Source organism: Lynx canadensis, chromosome A1, assembly GCF_007474595.2.
Source record: "Lynx canadensis isolate LIC74 chromosome A1, mLynCan4.pri.v2, whole genome shotgun sequence".
NCBI classification, from domain to species: domain Eukaryota; kingdom Metazoa; phylum Chordata; class Mammalia; order Carnivora; family Felidae; genus Lynx; species Lynx canadensis.
Window position 1 is genome coordinate 8,075,151 of NC_044303.2, and position 17,492 is coordinate 8,092,642.

Genomic DNA, 17,492 nt, shown 5'->3' on the forward strand with positions numbered 1-17,492 from the left:
TCAGCCCGATTCATTTCTATATTCTTAGCCTCCGCACAGGGTTCTGAACATAGCAGACCTTCGTTCTATGGTTTTAAAGAATAAACTGGCAAAGCCTCGTGTTCTACTTTTTGCCTTTTTCTAGCTGAAACGCTGCAAATTATTCATTGCACCTGTGCCTCGTTTGCCCTCACGAAAAATGCAGTCTCCACTTCGACGAGGTTTTGTATTCACTAAGGGGATGCATCTGCCAAAGCGCATTGCACATCTTCAAATACTGTACCAACGGTGGATGTTTATCATTAAGCGGAGGTCCGCGTCTTCCCTCCCCTCCGGCACATCTCGTCCCGACCCCACCCTCCCCCCAGCCCACACCCTTACTGCGCCCTTGGCCCCGGGTCCCTCGGGACTTCAGGCGTGGGAGCCCCGGCCCCGCGCGGCTCCCTCCCGGCGCCCCGCGCCCTCCTTCCTTCCTCGCCCGGACGGACGCACTTCCGGCGGATGTGGGGGGGCAACCCCGGAAACGGAAGTGAGCAGTGGGGCCGGCTGACGGTAACGGGGCTGAGAGGCTGTTCACTGAGCAAGTTGAAGATGGTGAGTGAGCCCCCGGGCGACCTGAGTTCCCGGCGGGTTCGGGACCCTGGCCCGGCAGGAACAGGCCGCCTCCCCCTGGCTCGTCCCGGGGTGGCGGCGGCGGCGGCGGGAGGATGAGGCCGGCCTCGGGCGCCATGATCTGTCGAGTCACGGGGTTGGGGGTTTCGTGGCTGTCGTCCGGGCTGGGCTCGGCGCGGGTCCCGCGCGTAGCGCTTCGGCTTCATCCCCTTCGCTTGGTTCTCTTCTCTCGGTCTGCGCCCCCTCGTCCCCAAGTCCCCAGTACCCCCCGGCTCCTTCCTCGTGGTTGGCGCCGAGCTGGCACATCCGAGAGTGCAGCCTGTGATGCGGCGCTGCAGACTACCCTGCCCCAGAGGGGCGAACCTTGGGGGCCCAGAGCCCTCGAACTCCTCGCCCACCCCCGACCTCGGAACTGCTTTGCGAACAGACCCACAGCTGAAAGTCTCCTTTTCATCTCTTACCTTTACAGACATTTCTGGGAGCTTGTAGTATGCCAGACGTTGGAGGGGGTAAAAATCAAGGCAGTTGTTACTCCCCGTGTGTCTGTGTCTTTAGTGCATCCCCTCCCCGCTCCACTCCCTTTCTCTCCTTGTAACGTAAAAGTAGTGATGCTTGGGAAAGACTCCTGAACCTCCCTGGCCCCTGATTCTGATACTAGGCCATCTAAATCTAGAAAGCTTGTGTTGGTAATATTGCTGATTATTATGAAGATGTTGTATAAACTCTCAGAGGTGTAACTAGTGATACTTTTCATAGATTTGGTTTTCTCTGCTGCTTTAGTAGAAACATCGGGCGCCTATCCTGATGTTGTACAGAAGGAAATGGGGGGAAATGATAATAGTAGAACCCAGAGATAAGAATTCTCCTTTTCTTTGTGCATAGAAGAAACTTTCGTTCTGTTACTTTACAATAAAGCAATCTGGGAGGAGGAGAGTGTTCCTTTCCTGGTGGGAAAGTACCAGGAGATACATTTGGTAAGGTAGAATCATACCACTCTGGTCCTGGCAAGAGTTCAGGTGCCTGGGAGGATAAGTAAATGGGGCCAGAGACATTGTATGCCTTGATCATAGTCACGTAGTAGGTTAGAGACAGGCCACACTACATAGATTCCAGATTCTATTTCCTGATCAACCTTGACTTCTGTGTTGGGGAACCTGTTGTGTAGGTTCTTGAGTTCCAGGATAAGGATATTGGGCTTTGTTTTTCAGACTGGACATTGGTGAATCGGTGAAAGGTGGTTTTTTTTTTTTTTTTTTTTTTTTTTTTTTAACAGGTTGGTGGGGAAGATTATATGTTTTAGGAAAACCTTGAGATGCAGAATTGGAAAGTGGAAGAGTCTAGAGACAGCAGTACCCAGCAGAGTGCTGTTAAGGTTACCCAGGTGTGAGGTCTTGAAGTTGGGCGGTAGATTGAAGAAACCCTGGACAGGATAAAGTACCTGACCAAATAAAATACACGGGTAAATCCAACAGTCAACATAAAACACTGGTTTCTCAGAGTAGTTTCTCCTAGAGTAGTGTAAGGCTGCTCACCAAACTACCTGTAGCTGTTGTACATTTTTCTGCAGAATTACAGGGTTATTGTATGTGAGCAACACGTGATTAAAAGTTAGCTCTTGTGTGTTCCCTGTTGTAACATTTATTGCATTTTATTTGGTTGTTTAATTTATCTTCATTAGACTCAACCCTGGGGAAGGTGTACATTCAGCATCTACCAGAATACCTGACACATAATGGGTGTTTAATAAATCACCTGCTGATTATTAAATGGTTTTTATATTTAAATATAATTATTGAATTTTTTTGATTAAATGTTTTATAGCATAGATGTGGAGGGTGATAATACAGTAGTGCCCAATGTACTGTGAGTCTTTGGTTTTGTTTACATTATGCTGATTAGATTTATTTTTCATAGGGTGTACCCTCTTTCGGAAACCAAATACTTTCTGAACGTCCCTTTTTTTCTTAGCTTCTGTGACTTCATTCTTCTAGCCATTCTATTCATTCTTAACCCCATTTCCTTGTGCTTTTTTATTTTTTAAGGAATAGTGGTTTCCAGGATTCTGCCCTCAACTTTTTTTCATTCTGTGCTAATCATTCCAACCTAGGGGAAGAATCTTTGCGATGAAAGTAATTCTGATCATGCCAGAACCTTCAGAGGCTCTCTCAATTTCAGAATAAAACCTGAATTTCTTCGCACGTTCGAGCCTTTTTTTCATTTTGCCAGTCTGCCTTTGCCTCTGCCTCACTGAGACATGGAGTTATCTCAAACTACTTGTAGCGTATTCATTTATGTCTCTTTCTTTTACCTGTGTTCTTTTTTCCTAGAATGCCTTTCAATATGACAGTATTCAGAGATCAACTCAGGGATCCTACCTACTCCCAAGTTTGATATTATTTAGTGTACCATGTATAATCACCCTACCATAATGCTAAGTCTCATCACAGTTGTCTAGACTGTGGGCTCTTTGAGGGCAGAGACTTTATTTTTTTGTCTAATGCTTAAACAGTTTTTTACATAGATGTTGAGTGTAAGTTTTAAAAAGTTTTTTGTATTTAATGGTGTTTTTGGTTGTGTTGTAGAATGCCAGAGGCCTTGGATCTCAGCTAAAGGACAGCATTCCAGTTACTGAACTTTCAGCAAGTGGACCTTTTGAAAGTCACGATCTTCTTCGAAAAGGGTATATGGGTGGGGGGGAGGGGCGGAATCGTGACTTTGACTTTGTTGTAATAAAATGTTTCTGTGAATTCTTTTTCACAGTATTCTTTAAATATCTTGATAGGCCATAAATATATATTTAATTGGGGACATAGCAAGTAATATACCTTAGACTGGGTGAGTGTGGGCGTGGATGTTTTTTGTTTTTGTTTTTCTTTAATTTGTATTTAATTTACTTCTTTAATTTATATCCAAGTTAGCTAGCATATAGTGCAACAGTGATTTCAGGAGTAGATTCCTTAATGCCCCTTCCCATTTAGCCCATCCCCCCTCCCACAACCTCTCCAGTAACCCTCTGTTTGTTCTCCATATTTAAGAGTCTCTTGGGGCGCCTGGGTGGCTCAGTCGGCTAAGCGTCCGACTTCAGCTCAGGTCACGATCTTGCAGTTCATGAGTTCGAGCCCCGCGTCGGGCCCTGTGCTGACAGCTCAGAGCCTGGGGCCTGTTTCAGATTATGTGTTTTCCTCTCTCTCTGACCCTCCCCCGTTCATACTCTGTCTCTCTCTGTCTCAAAAATAAATAAACGTTAAAAAAAAAAAAGAGTCTCTTGTGTTTTGTCCCCCTCCCTGTTTTTATATTATTTTTGCTTCCCTTTCCTTGTGTTCATCTGTTTTGTATCTTAGAGTCCTCATATAAGTGAAGTCCTGTGATATTTATCTCTCTCTGACTGACTTCACTTACTGTAATACCCTCTAGTTCCATCACGTAGTTGCAAATGGCCAGATTTCATTCTTTTTGATTGCCGAGTAATACTCCAGTGTGTGTGTGAGTATTGTGTGTTTGTGTACCACATCTTCTTTATCCATTCAGTGGATGTTTTCTGTAATGAAGAAATGTTTTAACGGTAGTGGGTTCCCAGATTAGGGCCTCCTTCTAGGAGCTGTCACCCAGGAGCATGATTTGCTAGGATTCTCCTTTTTGCTACTGCTGACTTGGAAAGCCATTGTGTCCTTATCTTATTTCCTACTGGAGTAATTCTCTGGGAGACACTAGAACACAGCAGATACAGCATTAACTCTGGACTAGGCCGCCTGGGTTTTGATCCGCTCTTTACTAGATGTATGACTTTGAGCAGGTTACTTAATTGCTCTATTTCTCAGAGTCTTTATATGTGAAATAGGGCTGTTAATAATATAAATCTTATTTTGAGGAATAAATGAGTTAGTACATGAAAAATAGAACAGTCCCTGACATTAGTAAGTTCCCAGTAAGTGTTAGCCGTTGTTATTTTTCTTCTCTACCCTCAGTGGACAGTTGTATCCTTGATTTCTTCCATGTTTCTATATGTTTAGGTCTCGATTTCTAGTACTTCTTGGCAGGTTGCCTTTCTGCTTAATCCAATAAGAGTAGCATCTGAATTTTGAATTCTATATGTAACTTTAAGATATTTAGGTCCTGCTATAATAGAATGTTGTTCTAATACTGGTGTCTGGGGACAGATATGATGCCTTGTTGTTATTGTCTTTCCATTTTATAGTGAAAGATGCAGTTTATAGTCTTTGGAATTAGAGAATATAATTTGATTTATGGCATAGTGTAATCAAGTTCACGAGTTAGTCAGTAACCAAGTTCTGATGATTTGTTATTTATTTATTTTCACATAAAATGCTCCTTTTTCTTCCTGGTTAGACTATAAGATTGCTGTGAACAGAACCATTTTCAAATTCCACTTGTAGGATACTTCTGTACAAAGACAGTATTCAGTAAATGGTTGTTGCAGGATTTCTGTGGTTTCTTTCAGCTTTCAAATCCTGTTTTGGCAATAAGAATAGTTATCTTTATATATCTAGAGTGATAAAGACCAGTGGTCTGGTTCTAGCAGCGTGTGACCTTACATACTAGGTGTTCAGTAAATGTGAAACACATTGTTCAACATGTGTTTATTAAAGATACGTTAAATATTGAATATGTATTAGACCTAAACAGAAGGGGTGTAGATATTTTGTATAGTAAAGGAAGCACGTCATCAAATAATAGTAGTTTTAAACATACTTTATTAAATTTCTTCTAGATAATAAGGCATCGTTTAAACACTGTTTTTTGAAGGGCTCTCCCTAGTTAATTGACTACTAGTATCTATAATTGGTACATTTTAAAACAGTTATATAGTAGATTTGACTTTTTTTCTCTTAATGTTATATAACTCGTTATAACTCATTATGTTACAATTCATAGTTATATGAATTTTAACACATGTATCAGTTTCTGTAACCACTGTCACAGTCAGGATGCAGAGTGTCATCGTCCCCCAAAAGTCCCTTGTGGCATTCTGTTATAGGTAAACGTATTGATAGATGTGATTTTGAGCTTTAGGGATTGAGTGATTTATCATCTACCTTTTAAATGTTTATTTTCAGCCTTCCTTGTGTGAAAAATGAACTTTTGCCTAGTCATCCTCTTGAATTATCAGAAAAAAATGTAAGTATGTTACTTGTATTTTTACTTTTCTTCTCTAGTAAAATAGTTTTAGTAATACTTACGTGGTTTCATTTATTAAGACATTTTTGATTTTGAGCATTTGACCATGAAGAATATGAGGACTTATTTTCAGTATCCTTGTAGAGTAGGCTTCAAATTATCATTATACTGCTTCACTAAAGCTCTACACATTCCTTCTTTTGTCTTTTTTATGGATGTTTCTTTTTTTTTTCTTTTTTAAATTTTAACTAGGCTCCACGCCCAGCATGGGGCTTGAACTCATGACCCTGAGATTAAGAGTCCCATGCTCTACCAGCTGAGCCAGGTGCCCCTTTATGGACATTTCTGAAAGCCAATCCACCATTCCTCTCCTAATATTTCCCCATTTGATGATCCTGTTTTCTTTCATATTTTTCCTCTGCCATTTTTGCTATTGATCTCCAAATCCTTATCTCTAGCCTTGACCTCTTTCTCAAGCCCTGCACCTCCAAGGTACTGAGGGACATATCCTCTTATGTGGTATAGTAGGTACATAGAGGAATATGACATAATCCCCATCCTGGAGGGGCTGAGAATTTAACGGGAGGACAGGCAGTGGAGAGGGGCTATATAAAATGCTATAGAGGACGAAGACGGAGCAACCACTTGTGCATATGGCTAGTGGAAGGCTTTAGAGAGCAGACATATGAATAGTTTTAGATCAGTCACTCCCAAAGGGGGTATAGCCTGGATGGATGTTGTAAGGCAGCTTACAGGGTTTTTAAATACACGTTCAGAGCAAGAATAAAGAGGTGTCTTATTACTTCAGGAAGATGGTGCAATGTTATTATTAATAAGATGGGGCTCGCTCAAATCAAGGGAGGAGACAGTCTCACTTTCCCAAGTATTATTTGGAATATTGGTTCACTTCTGGGCAATACATGTTAAGAGAAACTTGGACAAATCTGAGTGAGACTGGCCCAGATGAAGAGTTAAAAAATCATATAGTTGTTTTGAGACTCAGCTTCTATCTGCCACCTCTGTGTAGTCTCCTTAATCACTTAACCAGGTAGTGGGAGTCTCTTGAAATTGTCTGGCACTTTCTGTTATAAATCCTTCAGCACAGGTTGTGTAATTGAACTATCTAGGTTTGAATTCTTGGTACCATACTTAGCAACTAAGTGAACTTGGCAAGTTTCTTAATTTCTCTTTAAGTCTTAGTTTCTTCATCTGTATAATGGAGTTAGTAATAGCCCATGACTTGGCACATGCTGACTTAAAGTAGCTCTCCATGATTGGGAGCTATAGTAACGATAGGGAAGATGGCCATCGTTATTCATACCAGTGGTTGTCAACTAGGAATGATTTTGCCTCCTCCAGGGGACATCTGAAAAGGTCTAATTGTCACAAGTGGTTGGGGAAGAAGGATCTTTGGTAGTGGCATCAGTTGGACGGAGGCCAGGGATGCTGCTAAACATCTTACAGTGTACAGGACTGTCCCCGTGCACCACGACAGCTAATTATGTAGCCCAAGATGTCAGTAGCGCCAGGGGTTGAGAAGTCCTGATCTGTATGTAATGTTTTCCCAGTTCGATCATACAACCTTCTCTGTGGTAGACTGGTTGTCGTACATTGCCACAGAGCCTAACTCTAATTTTGCATGTGGTTGTTAGTGATTAAGTATATGTTGACTGATAATTGCAGTTTGACAGCATATTATAAGGTGGATACATTCATCAAAGTTGTGTAAAATTGAATCTTTTACATAAAACTGTATTTACTTAATTCAATATTTAAAGGAAACCCTTCAGTGAGAACTTCAGATTATATACCCATAATGAAATATTGCATATTTTCTCTAAGGACCATCTGTTAAAATTTTGCACTCCAGCTACAGTAGTTAAAAACCATATTGCTTAATATTCTTTAGACTTCACGTATATGGCCCCAGGTTGTGTCTCAGTGGGTACTAATCTCTCAGTAGGTATTTGATTAAAATTTCTTACCCTGCCCCTGCCATGACTTAAAATCTTACCAAGAGAATGTAGTATAATAAAAAATGATCACACAGGTCACTTTACCTTACTGTAGTTTACTTACACAGACCTTTGTAGCAGTCTGTCTGCAAATCATATCCGCTACCCCTAAGAGCCATTTTAGGAAACTGTATGATTAGAATCCATGAATGGAGTTGATTCATTTTGCCTGAAGTACATTAAATTGTCAAAGTTTTTTACAAGTAATATCAATGTTTAGTAAAAATATGATTCCAATATGCACCCAATGCAAACTGGACAGACTTTAGAGTTTCGGATCCCTACCCCCCAGGAATCTACTACTCCAAAGAGTGGAGTTTAAACATTATAGCCTAGTTAACAGGGTGGTATAATGGGTGTGATTATTTCTTTTGTGAAATCCTTTGAATTGTATATTTTCATACTGAGAAATTCACCATTTTTGTCACTTGTATGTAACTATTTCTGGATCTCAGGTTACTTATACCTTTCTGTGTTTTACCAGTTCTGCGGGAATTCTAGTCAAAAGCACTGAAATGTTTTGTAAATGTATTTTTGCAATGTGAAAAACATTCTTTATCTAAAGTTTTGTAAATCCAAGTTTTAGGGGTAATTTTACGTTAGTGAAGTACCCTATACCTGCATGCTGGATAAAACAGACGTACGTACTCTAAACTTTATTAACAAAAGCGTTTTGTTTTTATTTCAGTTATGGATAGTAAAATGCTTTGTCTAAGTGTTGTGTTACACATGTATCAATGAAGTTTTGAAAGCAGAGTGTTGAGTGTAACCTTTCAACTTCGTTGTTGTCCTGTGTAGTTCCAGCTCAACCAAGATAAAATGAATTTTTCCACACTGAGAAACATCCAGGGTCTGTTTGCTCCACTCAAATTACAAATGGAATTCAAGGCAGTGCAGCGGGTGAGTTTGTGCATGTCAGCTATGATACATTCCACCTGTGTGTTGCTATGGCCTGGAAGGACTCTTCCCTAGTCGTAGCCCTATAAACCTTACCTTCTCTTCTCTGCAGCCTATTCTACTTTGTCCCCTTTTAGGATAGGACTCCGAGTCCTACTTTGTACAGAAAAAAAAGAAGACATTAAGTGGAAGACTTCAAATTAAGAGCTCAGTGCCAAAACTTACCTGCATCTGCTTTCATGTTTTTCTTTTTGGAGGGTTACATTGAATTTGAAATGCCTCTAGAAATATCCACGTGTGGTGCGTAGCAGGCAGTTTGCGTATAGCTGGGTACGCCTGTTGCTAAAGAATAAGATCTTCAGAAATGTCCTTCCAGGTGTAAGAACTGTTCTCGACCTGTGTTCTAGGTTCTGCCCTCTCACACCACGTCAGAGAATCCCCTTTTCGTGGATCCTTTCTGTAGCTGATGTGTTCATCCTCTCCGTCTACTTGCTCAGACTCCTCAGCAGTGTTTATGTGCATCCTGACCTTTTCTGTCTTTTAAAACAACCCAAATGTATCAGTCCCTTTATAGCAACTTCTCGCTCACTAAATGTACTTTTGCCAGGTTAGTGTCGTAGACTTGCCTCTGTTTGCTGCGTATGTGCCTTTGCCTCCTGTCCACCCAACCCACTGTTTCCTGGCTTCCATCACCAGTGAAACTGCTCCTGAACAGTGTGGACGTCTGGTCTCCCTGTGGTGTGTAATACCAATGACTCCTTCCTTCTTCCCCGGGCTTTTAGGACACCACACTTTTCCTGATACTCCTTCCTGTCTGAAATCGCCTTCTGAGGTATTTCTGCGTAGGTTCCTTTTGCTTTTTTCTTCTGCATCTTGCAATTCCAGGTTTGTTAGTTCCCGTCTCCAGTCCTCTTCTCATCCTATTATTTCCTACCTATTCCTGTGACTTTAGGTATCATGTATATGTTGATGACTCCCAAGTTTTAATTCTCATGAGCTGTAAACCTGTAGGCTTCTCCAGTTGTAAGTCCCACGGGCACTTCACATTTCACATGTGTGAGTACAGAAGAACTCCTTATGCCGCACATACTCTGTGTCACGTGTGACTAGGTTGCTACCTAAGGCAGAGATTGCAGCATTAGCCTTGGTTATCTCAAGCGGCACCTGTCCCCACCCGCCACCCTGCCTCCCCCCGTCCAGTCAATTACATGTTGACACCATCGCTTCTGCATTGGTTTTGATCCCCTACTGTGCTTCGTCTGGATCAGTGCGACGACACCCACCCCTGCTGCCCTCCAGTCCATTGTACATGCTGTAGCCACGTAGTTTTTGTAAAATACAGAGTTGATCGTGGCACTCCCCTCACTTTGCCCTCAGAATAATACTCTGACCCTGTAACGTGGCTGTGCTCCTGAAGTGGCCTCTCCTTGTTCTCCAGTGTACTTCGTAGCCTCCTGAAACTACTTTCAGCGTCCTAGTTTTTTTTCTGGCCTTTTGGCTTTTGCACGTGTTCTTCCTACTACTGTGTCTTTTTCAACAAATTCTATTAATGCCAGCAACTGTGTTGGCTGAGTCGTCCTGGAAGCTGTTTTAGAACTTTTTTCCAAGGATCAAGCTCCAAAAGAGCATGTGTGGCTCTAACAGTAACCTGGATGTGAATCTTGGCTCCACTGCCTACCAGTCTTAAGAACTTAAACGAGTTAGAGACCTTTCTGAGCCCCAGATCTTGTGTTTGTTTTTAATGTGAAATGGAGTTAACAGGAACAACACTGTCGGGTTATTAGGGTAACTCTGAAGATTAAATACAACATATGTTTGGCACAGAATTGTTCGTTTCCCTTTTATTTTCCTGCTACTCAGATTCCAGTTACATATTGCTCATATTTTGGGCCTAAACTTTTAACTCCATTTTTGGATTTAAACTTTAAAATCCATTTTTGGATTTTTAACCCAAAAATCCTCATCCAGAATTCTGTCCCCCGCCCCGCCTTTTTCCCTTATCCTTGTGCTCTTGTGGTTCTTGCTTGTTGGGATGTATAACAACTGCCTGCTCCTTCCTGCTTTTGGTGCTTTCCAGGACCGTGTCTGATCAAACTGTACCTACCAGGCCCCTCACTCTCTGATTTAACTCAAAGCTCCATTTTTGTCTCTTCCTCTGTCTTCCCTACTTTCCTTTAAAAAACAAAAACAAACAAAAATACATACATACATACATACATACATTTGTCAACCTAGAGATTTTTTCATCCTAAATTCTATAAGCCATTAGTAATTAAAAATAGTTTTAGTCTGCTTATATTTTCTTGGGGGAGATAATCTTAACGCCCTGAGATTTCAAAGTCATGGTTACTTTAAAATACTGGTATCATATGGTCACGGACCATCACTCTTGGTATTCTTTTGTTAATATCCAAACTAACCTTACGACTAACAGAGAACACAAAACTTGAAAATTTGGTTTGCTTATATAAAAGTTCATCGAATACCAAGTATGTGCCAACGACTATACTATATACATACTTTACACCACACCATTCCGCCAGTTTGAGAAGAAGGTGATAGTATCCTGTTTCCCAGATGAGGAAACCAAGAGTGAGACAGATCAGGTACTTCTACGAAGCCAAAGTAATGGCGAGTCCTAAAACAGTCTGGATCCAGATACCACTGGCTCTACAACCCGTGCTTTCTCTGCTGCGCTTACAAACCAGGGTGCAGGTACTATGCTTGGCACTTTACTTGAAGGGGCGCCTGGGTGGCTCAGTCGGTTAAGCATTCGACTCTTGATTTCAGCTCAGGTCACGATTTCACGGTTTGTGAGTTCAAGCCCTGTGTCAGGCTCTGTGCTGACAGCACAGAGCCTGCTTGGGATTCTCTGTCTCTCGCTCTCTCTCTGCCCTTCTCCTGCTCTCTCTCGGTCTCAAAATAAATAAACATTAAAAAAAAAAAAAAGTTGGGGGCGCCTGGGTGGCTCAGTCGGCTAAGCGTCCGACTTCGGCTCAGGTCATGATCTCACGGTCCGGGAGTTAGAGCCCCGCGGCGGGCTCTGTGCTGACAGCTCAGAGCCTGGAGCCTGCTTTGGATTCTGTGTCCCCCTCTCTCTCTGCCCCTCCCCTGGTCATGCTCTGTCTCCCTCTGTCTCAAAAATAAATAAACGTTAAAAAAAAATTAAAAAAAAAAGTTAAAAAAAATACGGTACTTGAAAAAAGTAGATACTCCTAGCTCAGAATGGTATCGTGTTTTTTTTTGTTTTGTTTTGTTTTAAAGTTCATTCATTTATTTTGAGAGCGAGAGTGGGAGAGGGAGGGAGGGAGAATCCAAGCAGGCTCTGCACTGCCAGCACGGAGCCCAATGTGGGGCTCGAACTCATGAACCAGGAGATTATGATCTGAGCCAAAATCAAGAGCCGGGGGCTTAGCCGACTCAGCCACCCCAGTGCCTGATGTTACTGTGTTTTTCAAAGGCCTCACAAGTGACTTTGACCTTCCTTTCTGGTTACCAGTACTGTTTTAAAGGGCCATAACTTACATTTTTACTATGAGCAATATGAAACAACATACAGAGTGAAGTCATCAGTTTGCTAAGTAGAGTAGTACTCTTACTAAGGTGGAATTTCTTCAGGAATTTGATCATCCCACCTTTATTTGGAACTAGATTATGGCGTTAGGCTCTGGGATTTTTGCACGTCGTCATGTGTATGACAGAAGCAAAGCCCCAAAATACGTGCAAACCTGATGGGATTATTAAGTGTTAATAAAAACTCTAATTTTCAGGGTCTTTATGTACTTTGAGTAAAGTTTTGAGGAAATTTTAAAAAATTTGGTTTGGGTCTAAAATATGAACTACTATTTGGTTTTTTTCCCCCCACTGGTTAAACGGTTTATTTAGTTTTGTGAATTTTACAAATAAAGAATGAAGAGCAAGAAGTTAGATTATTTATTGTCCCCCCCCCCTTTGGTTTTCTCTAATCTTGCCCTTTCATATTTTTCCTGAAGGCTCAGCGTCTTCCATTTCTTCCAAGCTCAAACCTTTCACTGGATATTTTGAGGGGTAATGATGAGACTATTGGATTTGAAGATATTCTTAATGGTAAGTGTCATTCAGCACCTTTTTATGGAGCCCTAATAACGTACAAGGCACTGGTAGCAAACAAAACCCACAGTGTCCTGTCCTCGTCCATGTGGCCCTTACAGCTCATTGGATTCACTTGTGTTTATGCATTGCAGTGAGACAAAATTTAATGGTAACAACTGTTCTTTAACTGGTTTTTAAAGGTGAAAGTTCTTTGTGGAGTTTCAAGGTTATAGTTACTATGAATCAACTAATGATAGTCTTTCATTTCATGTCCTGCAGACATAGACTAATGTGTGAGTCTAACATAGTATTGTTAGGGTAGCTTGAACAATGACTGTTTCAGTATTTAAAATATTTGTGGGACACGACTAGTTTTTAAAAGAACTAGAAAAAATGAGAAAATTTTTCCTTAAAAATTGCCTCCCACCCCCAAAGAATTTTTGTGCTACTGTAGGTGGTGAATAGGAAAGAAGAATCTGTCATTTTTAACAAAATTCCTTGGATAATTGTATCGTGTATAAGATAAATGACTTTTAAGTAAGAACCATACATGCAGCATCCCCTATTTTTTTGCTCCTGAGGAAGATAAACAAATATAATTCTGTCTAGTGTTGTTTCTGCTCGTTTTGCCCTGGCGGTTCAGGAGAAACAGAAAAACCCAACAGGATTAAATTATACTAGTTTTGCTTGGCTGCATTTTAAATTAGTTATAAGAACACATTTACTTAAAAATCACCTCCTGTAAGTTTGTGTAAAGAAAGTGAGAGATGCTTGTTGAGCATGTACTCAGTTATATATTTACTATGTATCAGGCACTGAGCTAAGCTCTGAATATACAATGGTAAAAAAACAAACTGTGCTGGGGCGCCTGGGTGGCTCAGTCGGTTGAGCTTCCGACTTCGGCTCAGGTCACGATCTCGCGGTCCGTGAGTTCGAGCCCCGCGTCGGGCTCTGTGCTGACAGCTCAGAGCCTGGATGGAGCCTGCTTCCGATCCTGTGTCTCCCGCTCTCTCTGACCCGCCCCCGTTCATGCTCTGTCTTTCTCTGTCTCAAAAATAAATAAACATTAAAAAAAAAAATTAAAAAAAAACAAACTGTGCTTTCTAAGGCAGGAGGTAAACGTTAAACAGTTAAACACAGACATATAATTGCAAATTGTGATAAATTCTAGGAATAAAAAGGGATAGGGGTATAGTTTGTTGTTGAGTAGGAGAGAGAGGCACTTTTGGGAATATGACACATAACCTGATTCCTAGAAGATGAATGAATTAGTTGATAAAGTAGAGGTAGAAGCAGTGTGTTCAGGGTCTGTAACCTGAGAGAACAGCTGAAGAACTCTGATGTTGTCCTATCTAGAAGCTAACAGGTTAGCCTGCCATGGTTTCATGAATCCGGGCAGAAGACAAGATTCCTAGAGACGACAGTTTATTACTAAGAGCAGTAGTAGTAGCTGGAGTGTCAGCTTTCTGGTTGGTTCCCTGAGCCCCAGCTCCCACGGAGCAGCAAGAAGAAGGTCAGGTGATGCTGCATATGTTATGTATTTTGTTACAGGTAGAGGAACCCCCAGGTAAGGGCATCTGAATCTTTTACAATAGGCAGTAAGGCTTCCTGTTCTGTGCTCCAGAGGAGACACGATCTTTGTCTTCTTAGTCTGTTCACTTTAGTAACAACTTTGGACAGAGAGCCTAGAACAAAGGCAGGCTGTGTATCCAAGGCTTACAGAAGCGTGAGAGACGCATGGAGAATTGTCTCAACACACGTAAGAGTGTGTTAAGAAGACCTATGTGACTGGAGGGTTTTGAGTTCAGTGTTGGAGGTGATGAAGTTTTGCTTGCTCATCAGGGAGTACTTGGCCAAGAAAATTCTGCACATTTTACGAGGAAGGGAAGGGGATATGAGGAGGGCAATAGTAAAGTCAAAACAAGACTTTTAATGCTGAAAGGGGATTTCTGTTTACTCTAGTTCCCTCACTTGATGGTGGTTAAACAGCCTGATGGAGAGGCTCAGTCCTCCCTCATGGTCTCACAGCAGGCGGTGGAGTCACAGGCCATCGCCCTGCTTATGTGGCGTGCTGTTTTCTGGTGGAAGTGACTTATTTAATAAGCATGTGCTTTATTAAACTCAAAGTTTAAAACGGTTTAAAAGAAAGTCGTCATTATACAAATTAACGTATTCTTTAACAATTTAAAACATTACAGCTGAAACTCAAGTCCTCCACGATTACCCCCAAACCCATTTCTCTTTTATCCTTCATTTACTTGCTATTTATATTTAGTGTATTTCCTTCCAGACTTTTTCCTATATGTCTTCATACAAATATATGTAACCAGAAGTATTTGGCATTGCTTAGTGTTTTGTTTTTGTTTTTTTAACACAATAGGTATACTGGGTCTATCTTAACGGTATGCGTGATACCTCAGTGCATTTATTGATGCTTGGTTATCTTTTTCAGTTATTCACATGAAACAGTGCTGTAGGCAAACATCTTTGCCTATCCTTTGTACTCATGTGCAGGCATTTTTTAAGTTTAGATTTTGAATGCCTGTTACATACATAGCAGTTTACTCTGTTATTAATAATTACAGCAGCATCAGTTGTTGTTAAGGCTGCTTTATGGTGCGATGAGTGCAGAGAGTATATAGATGACTGAACTGATGTGACACAGTAATCTCTAGTCTCTTAGGAGATCCAGCGAGGAAACATCCAGATCTGTAATCATTATTTTAATGTGGGTGGTTATTTATTTTTACAAACTGATTTTACAGTCTAGTTCATTGGGGTTTTTTTATCTTGTTTGTGGAGTAGGGGACAGAAATGGAAAAAGGCTTTGTTATTTTGCAACTTACTGTTAGTATTAATTTTAAAAGCTCTTCTAGGTGTATTGTATGGTTAAAATAAGTCTTTTGTCTGACTCATCTCTAAAAATGAGTGAAGATTTTAAAAATTTTCTTGGTCTAGGATTCTGATATATGTTTGTGTATGGAAGAGAGTACAAAACAATAGAAATAAAACGTTTTTGCAAACTAGATTAAGAGACTGCTCAATTTCTTGATTAGAGATTGTTTCTGGGAAGCCTCTGGAAAACTTCAGAGCTTTGAAAAAGAAGAACGTTTTCGATCTATTGTTTTTGTTTGTTTGTTTTACAGTCAACTGTATTGAGGTATAATTGACATACAATAGAATGCTCTCATTTTAAGTGTATATTCTGTGAATTTTAGCAAATGTGTACTGCTGTGTAAGTGTCCCCCCAGTCAAGATATAAAATGTTTATCACCCCAGAAAGTTTGCTTGCTCCTTTTGCAGTCAGTCCCTCACCTTTGGCCCCAGGCAACTGCTGGTCTGTCTTCTTTCATGTTAGTTTTGCCTGTTCTAGATTTTCATGTGAGTGGAATCATGGAATTTATCTTTTTTTGAGAATCTTTAATATGTTTGTTTTTGTTTGTTTTCAGACCCGTCACAAAGTGAACTAATGGGAGAGCCACACTTGATGGTGGAATATAAACTGGGTTTACTGTAATCTCTTGTGCTGTTCATGAAAATAGAGGGGCTGCATCTTGTTTATAGTCCTCTTTTTACTATAATTTGATGTACACAACATTAAAAGTACTGACATCTGAGAATTCTTGCCTAAATAGTATCTGTGATCATTTGAAATCATTTGGGTCTTTGGTTTATTGCCATGTGACAGTTGAAAGCACTAAAGGGAGATGCTTTTAAAACTCCCAATTTATATGAAAACAGTAACCTTCTATATCTTTAGAAAATTGTTGCTAATGAGTATTTTAAAACTGTCTACAGGTCTACAGTGCAACCTGTTGTTTGGGTATTCTATAAATTTAGTTCTGAAACCATTATCAGCATTTGAGTCTGCAACCTTCATAGTAATGTCTTTCAGAATAAACATCTGTAATTGATTTTAGTGGCAACACTTCAAATTAAGTACAAAGCAAGGTATTTATATTTTACCTTGTTTCAGTATAGCTCATTAATATTCAGAAGAATAATATTGGCTGTATTGATGCTATTTTAGAATTATAGCTATTCTTTGAGGTTGAAAAGTGTAAGTTCAAAGGTTTTGATTTCGGTCTTGTCTTTAACGTGAAAAATTAAATAAAGCAACCAGGATATGCTGATTAAACTGTTGTACCACATAGATTTATATATCACAAGATGCTTAAATTGAAAAATAATCAGAATATTCATGTACACACATACTATGTATCCATGAACAAATCCCATAATAATTTATTTAAAAATAAACCTTTGCTATGGTTGTTCTTTCTTATGAGATATTCTTTATGAACCTGGTATACAAAAATTAAAGAATTTTAGATTTAATTAGTAAATGGGTCATCTTTCACTAATAAGAAATATATTTTGATAATAAAAGTACCAAATGAAGATGATTTTAAAAACTCAATTTATATTGAAACAGTAGCCTTCTATGTCATAAAAAAAGTTATTACTGAATATTGTAAAACTGCTTATGTTCAGAGTTTGCTCCCTGCAATCCCAAATCATTTGGTTCAACATGTCAGTAGTGTCAGGGATGACAAACCTTGAAATAAAGCAGATGACACATTTTTAAAAATTGCTCTTGGGGTGCCTGGGTGGCTTAGTCAGTTGAGTGTCTGACTTCAGCTTAGGTCATAATCTCACGGTTCATGAGTTTGAGCCCCACATCGGGCTGGCTGCTGTCAACGCGGAACCCACTTTAGATCCTCTCTCCCCCTCTCACTCTGCCCCTCCCCTGCTTGCGTGCTCTTTCTCAAATATAATAAA

At 40.3% G+C, this 17,492-nt stretch overlaps 1 protein-coding gene across 1 annotated transcript; it reads left to right on the forward strand.

Annotated features, from left to right (window-relative positions):
• The first annotated feature begins 465 nt into the window (after positions 1–465).
• Positions 466–16,985, forward strand: LOC115509209 (proteasome maturation protein). Its single transcript, XM_030308476.1, has 6 exons — positions 466–573; positions 3,174–3,271; positions 5,667–5,727; positions 8,541–8,642; positions 12,632–12,725; positions 16,160–16,985. The coding sequence occupies exons 1-6, from the start codon at positions 481–483 to the stop codon at positions 16,225–16,227; spliced, it is 516 nt and encodes a 171-aa protein (XP_030164336.1). The 5' UTR covers positions 466–480; the 3' UTR covers positions 16,228–16,985.
• Positions 16,986–17,492: the final 507 nt, after the last annotated feature.

What these genes read in the sequence shown, in the direction of transcription:
- LOC115509209 (XM_030308476.1), top strand. Translation starts at nt 481, where the DNA reads ATGTGGGGGGGCAACCCCGGAAACGGAAGTGAGCAGTGGGGCCGGCTG. An exon ending in CACGATCTTCTTCGAAAAGG is followed by an intron (nt 3,272 to 5,666) that starts GTATATGGGTGG and finishes GTTTATTTTCAG; the next exon opens with CCTTCCTTGTGTGAAAAATG. An exon ending in AATTCAAGGCAGTGCAGCGG is followed by an intron (nt 8,643 to 12,631) that starts GTGAGTTTGTGC and finishes TTTTTCCTGAAG; the next exon opens with GCTCAGCGTCTTCCATTTCT.